At 37.3% G+C, this 6,455-nt stretch overlaps 1 protein-coding gene across 23 annotated transcripts in view; it reads right to left on the bottom strand.

The window, feature by feature from the left end:
• Positions 1–934: 934 nt before the first annotated feature.
• Positions 935–6,455, bottom strand: part of adgrb2 (adhesion G protein-coupled receptor B2) — a 341,068-nt gene continuing 335,547 nt past the window's right edge. For 10 of the 23 annotated variants that reach the window (XM_077196031.1, XM_077196018.1, XM_077196032.1 and 7 more), the window contains 2 exons: positions 6,249–6,302; positions 935–3,992 (listed from right to left, as the gene is read on the bottom strand). In XM_077196031.1, the coding sequence (XP_077052146.1) occupies positions 6,265–6,302 (38 nt within the window). In that variant the 3' untranslated portion in view covers positions 935–3,992; positions 6,249–6,264. The remainder of the gene's footprint in view (positions 3,993–6,248; positions 6,303–6,455) is intronic. The other 13 variants (XM_077196041.1, XM_077196034.1, XM_077196023.1 and 10 more) reach the window with 4 other exon arrangements.

The following is a 6,455-nucleotide window of genomic DNA, read 5'->3' as shown; positions in this document are numbered from 1 at the left end:
AGACCTTCATTAACACAGAAAGCTTGGCTGTTGGTTCAATCATACATGAGCACCATCCTCCTGAGGTGATAGAAGTTTCAAGACTCAAAATAAGAAAAGAATTTAGAGAGAGAGAGAGAGAGAGAGAGAGAGAGAGAGAGAGAGAGAGAGAGAGAGAGAGAGAGAGAGAGAGAGAGTTTTTTAAGGTATATTTAAAAAAAAATAAAGGTTCCAGGTTTGTGCACTGATGCAATAGACCGATCATATATTGGGTTCCTCATACCATTCGTAAAGTAGTGTGAAGATTTTTTTAAATAATTTTTAATAATCTGAATACGTTTTTTTCACTATGAAAAACCTTTGTAAGACAAGTGTATGAAGCCAGGTTTTTAAAGGAATTTAAAAATTAAAAAAAGTTTTACATTTTTTTTAAAGGAATAAAATGTTGCATAAAATCAGGCAAAGTATATGAACAAACCCCTTTGTAAAAACCTTCACAATATAGATAGGAATAAAACTATAACGTTTTGTGTTTGTACTTGCTACTGAAGTTTTCTGAAGATTTCTGACAATTTTTTTTTTTTGGAGAAAACGGCCTTTAAAGATAGTGTCGTTTTAAATCTACAGACGCAAATAGATAAAGTGCTATAAAAGGTACACTTAAAAGACTATTTTGAAATTTTTTTTCTACTAGTCTCAAAAACTCTTTTATGAATAGCCAAAAAGCACAAAATCTCAAAATTGACAGACGCATGAAAAAAACAGTGTTTTTGTCTGCAGTGTCTCGCTCTTAGATTAACAGCTCAAACAACACTGGATTACAAAGTAAAAAAGAGTGACAGCATCCCCATTCTCTTCTAATTGAGCTTTACCGATCAGACTTATGACAAAATAGGTTGGAAAACGCTGGTCTAATCCACCTACACCATGAGGAGGAAAAAACCCTACAAGGGTGTTCACCAGTTTGAAAATTTATTTTCATATAAAAAGACACTCTATGAAAACAGTAGAGGACTACTTTGTACAATCTTATGTATAAAAAACTTAAATGGTGCAAGGAGGATTCTCTGTGATAGCCATCTTCTTTATCCAATGGGATTGTGTGTGCTGGCAAGGGGAGGATCCAAAAGTTTCAAACATGTCAAGCCATGAAGAAAACATCCTGGAGATCAGGAAGTCCAAGGAAACATATTCATTCTTCAATACGTTCACACTCAGCTGTTCACCATTCATTTTCCGACGATCATCCTCCTCACAAAAATACATCTCATAAATTTTATGTGACTGTAAGGCCATTCTCAAGTCTTTTTTTTTAAAGAGTAAAACATAAATCTGTTCAAAACATTTAGTAGGTTTAGTAGGATTTTGGGGTGTAATTCTCCAGCTTCAATAAGTAGGGCTCTGTAAACGTCTATGGCAAACCCAACACTCATATATAGAGACAGACATAGAGTGGAATGACAGAATGTTGAAACGGTCGACGTCTGCATCAGACAAAATAGTAACAAAAACAAAACAGGCACTGTAAATGAAGCAGGGTTTGTGTACAGCTGCGTGGTTGCGAAGAGAATAACTCGTAGAACTAAAATAGCTGACTCACCTGTTTGGTTTGTCAAACTGATCTTTCAAGGCTTCAGAAAGACAAATAACATCACTTCCTTTCACCAAAGACTTATTTAATTTAAAAATTCAAATTTGATTGGCCGGTGCTAATATACACTGCGTCGGAAATCGTATTCTAAGTAGGTACTACATTTTAATTTTAATTTACTTTGTGACCGTATAAAAGTGTGTTCTATATAGTATGATTATGGGTAGTATGAATGAAATTTGGATGTACTACATGCGCTGTGTTGCTTCGCTTCACTGCCATTCATAAATCCTCTCCCATGGCCTCATGGGATAGTAAAGTGTCCATCGAATGCACACTTCTGAATCTCAGCGAAAGTAGTAGGTCATCCTGGGACTTTTCGTCTACTGGTATTCGAATACTACGTATTCAGACATAATACTCTTTTGCCATATTGTTTTTCACCTACTATATAGTAGGGAAGTATTCGATTTAGGACGCAGATATACAGTCCAACCACGTTTGAAAATTTTACTTTTTGCAACACATAACCTTGATGCTTTGGCTTCTTTAGGAACTATTTTCCAAAAAAAAAAAAAAAAAAAAAAGCAATTTTAGTCAGAAACTAATGTTACACAATATTAACTTCTTGTTTATTGAACTGTTAAAAGCAATATCCCAATCACTCAACAGTACTGAATATCAGCACAACTGTGATCATCTTTTGTCATCGCTGGCTCATGTGATATTGCTTATCCCAAATATGAGAGTAATATTCAGCCTTTCTTGACTGCATTTGAGAAGGGAGCAGAAAAACTAGTTTTAATTGCCGTGGTGGTTTGGAGATATTTCATGGGGATGAGGCAGCCCATGTTCCCCATTAGTGCAGATTACTTGCAAAGGTTGAAATGGCATGATCTAGTCTTGCCATCTGTGCCTATATGATATGCTGACTTCAGGGATCTTTGAGCAGATGAAATTCACGCCAAGTAAGAAAATGTCAGGACAAATCATTATTCCCTCAAGATAATTACCACACCTTTTTCTCTCCCTCGTTCGCCCTCTCTTTCTCGCTTTCCGAGTCTCCATGTGGAGTTACATCAGCCAACACAACTAATTAACGGGTTATATAGAGGAGCAGGTTGGCAAAGATGACCTCTTCAGTCTGCTTAGCATTAAGCCAACTGTCAAACTTCACACTCTGAGTGCAGAAATAAATTTGAATCGATCACTGGTTTTCAACTGAAAACATCACAAAGGGCTACTTCTTTGCAAGAGCAGAAAATGTAGAACAACTTAAAGATAGAGAAGAAATATGGAAACTTAGCACCATCCCAGACAGCAGACCTTTGTGTTGCTTCAAAATGGAAACGCTCTCAGCTGGAAGTGTGTCTCTTACTGGATAAGCCCGTTCTGGAACACCAAAGCTCTTTATGACTGGAATGTGGATTCTTTCGGTTGCTTTGTGCAGGATGGATCAAAGATGCTTCCCTGGTGTGAACGAATGTGAATTTGACATTAAATCGCACATACTGTATAACACAATATTTTTCTGTCAAGCATTTTGGAAAACCTAAATAAAACACAATCACACAGCGGTATGACAATAAAGACCTATTCCAGCCATAAAATGATTCCTGAAGCTTAGACGTACAAAAAAGAAAAGAAAAGAAAAAAGAAATCTTTTAGAAAATGGAATAAAAAGAATAATGGACCAAAAAATTACAAAGCTAAAATAAGCATATGAGTACAGTAGGCCTGATGCAGAGAAAAAAATGCAGAGGATGGCACATATTAATGAATACTTTCAAAACTTCCTCTCTCCTGTAAAAACAAAGCAAGGAAAAGGGAAACGGAACTTGAACCATCCAAGGAATGAGAAAAAAAACCCTAAGGGGTTATTAAACAGTGTGCGAATCATCAGTACTGATTTTTTTTTTCGTTCCTCTATAAAAAGAAGGGTGCAGAAATATTATTTTTTTAAATTCCCAACTCATCAAACAGGTGAAAGAGAATCCTTTCTGGAGTAAAATCAAGACAGGAAACAGTTTGTTAAAAATGTTTTACCATACTCTCCAGGCCCCACTCTTTCATTTAATGTCTCTGTGTGAAAATATAGAATAGAGCACTCTTCATCTCTGGTCTGTCCTCACACCTGTAAACAAGTACAGAATCCTTTAGAACACGTCTTGCTGAAAATCACTGACAGCGTGAGTACGTAAGAGGGTTTAGTTGTCTCTCAGTTTGTTTTAGGTGTGTGTTCTCTTCACACTTCAGTCTGGAAGTCTCCTTCGGATGTGTCAGGTGTGTTGGCTGGGGATGTGTCCCAGGGTTTACTGCGTAACTCCAGTCTGTCCTTATGTTCGTTGGAGCCAAACATCTGCTCAGGGATCATGGTCTTAAAGCTGTCCCAAGATCGCTGGTCATCTGTGGTGGACTTGTCCTGAATATGAACATACAAAAGGAAAAAGAAAAAAAAAAATCAAAAACTGAGCATGAAAGTTGCTCACCTTCTTTAACCTCAAACAATCTCTTACACAAAGTAATATGGTAATCATAGTTTTTAAAGATGCATACATTTCCAGGAACCTATTGTGTAAAATATACATGATTGTAATTTGATTATAAATTTATATATTTATGATTATAGATTAGAAATGCATTTTATTATTACAGTGGTGGCTAACCCAAAGTTAAACAGTATACACACTAAAAGCTTGGGATTTTTTTTAAATTCATATTTTTATCCAGCAAAGATGCATTAATTGATCAAATGTGACAGTAAATGCATTTATAACGTTACAAAGGATTTTTATTTCAAATAAATGCTGTTCTTTTGAGCTTTCTATTTGTCGATAATTATCTTCCCAGACAGCAACATAGTGTCTGCCAAGATCCGGCCCACATCTGGTACACGTGGATTCCACACGTTCTAGATGTGGACCGGATCCGGGCCGACACTATGTTGCTGTCTGGGTTGGTTTCCGCCAAAAAATATTAAGCACCACAACTGTTTCCAACATTGATAATAACAATAAATGTTTCTTGAGCAGCAAATTAGCATATTATAAAGATTTCAGGATCATATGACACTGAAGACTGGAGTATTGATGCTGAAAATTCAGCTTTGCATCACAGGAATAAATATCATTTTAAAATATACTAAAATAGATTTATTTTTATTTTTATTTGTAATAATATTTCACAATATTTGTAATATTTTACTGTATGTTGATCAAATAAAATATCATGGGTATAAAACATGAACATAAATCAAATGTTTATTTATATACAATGAGTTTAAAAAAAATCTATACATATACACATCGGCCACCACTGTAACAACAACACACTTATAATAATTGACAGGAAGCAGATAATTTTACAGTGCTATAACAATATCACTCATAACTATGGTATTCTGGAAGAAATCACTACCATGGCCATTTTTAGACCTGCCATGAGCATCGCAAGGCTGAAAAACAACATTTTATCTAGTCTAGGCCGTAACTAATGGAAATGTGCACCGGCATTTGTAATTCACATTTAATGCGCCTGAATGCACGTTACAACAGAAGCATAAAGACTAAATGCCGTTATAGTCTTGCTACATTACAACTCATCTATCCAACATATGGAGCGATTTTCTCATTGGCATTAGTGGTGGCCTGTGCTGCGTTTTATACCCGGCTATTCCAGGTGTTCATTACTTCAGATGGCCAGAACACATATACTGTCCATCCCCATTGAGACTAATGATGTATCCTACAGCTATACGGCCTCTTAATGCTAGTTAAATTGCATTATACAGTAAGGGCAGATTAATCTAATCGCATACAAAGAGTGAGGAAATATGAGGTTAGGATTGTAAGAATAAAATAAAAAAAGAGAGAGACAGCCAGAGCCAGGCCATTCGAAGGGAACTCTGTTGAGACCTGACAAATTCATCTCGCCATTTCCCCTCCTCTTGAATCTATTCCCAACTTCCCCCGAAAATGAGATGTATGAACCTGCATATATCTCGAAACGTTTGAGGCGATCAATTACAGGGTTGCTGTCGGCTCCCCCTCAGCTCAAACGCCCGCTGATTGCGCGTGTGACGGATTGGGAAGATTGGAAAACACCACGTAAACGACTCGTCTGTGGTATGACTGAGAATAAGTTTCTCTGCCTCCCTCTTGTTCGTGAGTATTTGTGAAGGGGGAGGCTTATAAACTCCTCAGGGAAATGGAAATATGAGCACTCACACACACATACACTAAACTCACACATGCACATTATAACAATATTTCCAAGCAGACTAAACAGAATGTCTTCTCTTTTGGCTCTCATTCACAACCTCTGGTTGAGTTTGTTGCCTCGTGTAAGCAAGTTTCCATCCACAAGGGGGCGATAGCAGCCTGATTATAACTCACCCAATGTAACAGGCTGACAGTAGGCAAAATGGATACAAAAAGCATAATCTGGCAGCCAATTTGCATGCTAAACGCTGAAGAAGGAACATTTTGTCGAGCAGAAGTGTTGTTAATGCTGAAGAGGAGCCCGACTTTATTCCTAAGAGAATGCTAACGCGATTGTGCTGCTCTTGCGTATTTCCTTTCCCCTCCATCTCTCTTCCTCTCGATCGCTCTACTCGCAACAACCTTCCTTCACTTCCTCTCGCTTTCTCCATCTCTCCTCATCAGGATTTTCTACTTACACTCGAAGAATTCTTTTCACCTCCGGCAGACGAAATGCTCCATCGCTTTTCCCTCTGTTGCAATAAAAATGAGGATGGGACGAAAGAAAAATAAAGGAAGAGAGACAGAGAGGGAGAGAAAGACAGACAGAGAGCACAGAGTGAGAGAGAATGAGAGAGAAAAGGAGGGAGGATCACAGTCACAAAACATGTCTGAGGGGAAGCGAT

This window comes from Siphateles boraxobius, unplaced genomic scaffold, assembly GCF_051911475.1.
Source record: "Siphateles boraxobius isolate OS27281-9 unplaced genomic scaffold, OSU_SipBor_1 35, whole genome shotgun sequence".
Taxonomy (NCBI): Eukaryota; Metazoa; Chordata; class Actinopteri; order Cypriniformes; family Leuciscidae; genus Siphateles; species Siphateles boraxobius.
Note: the sequence above shows the minus strand (reverse complement) of the source record. Positions and strands in the feature narration are given on the sequence as shown.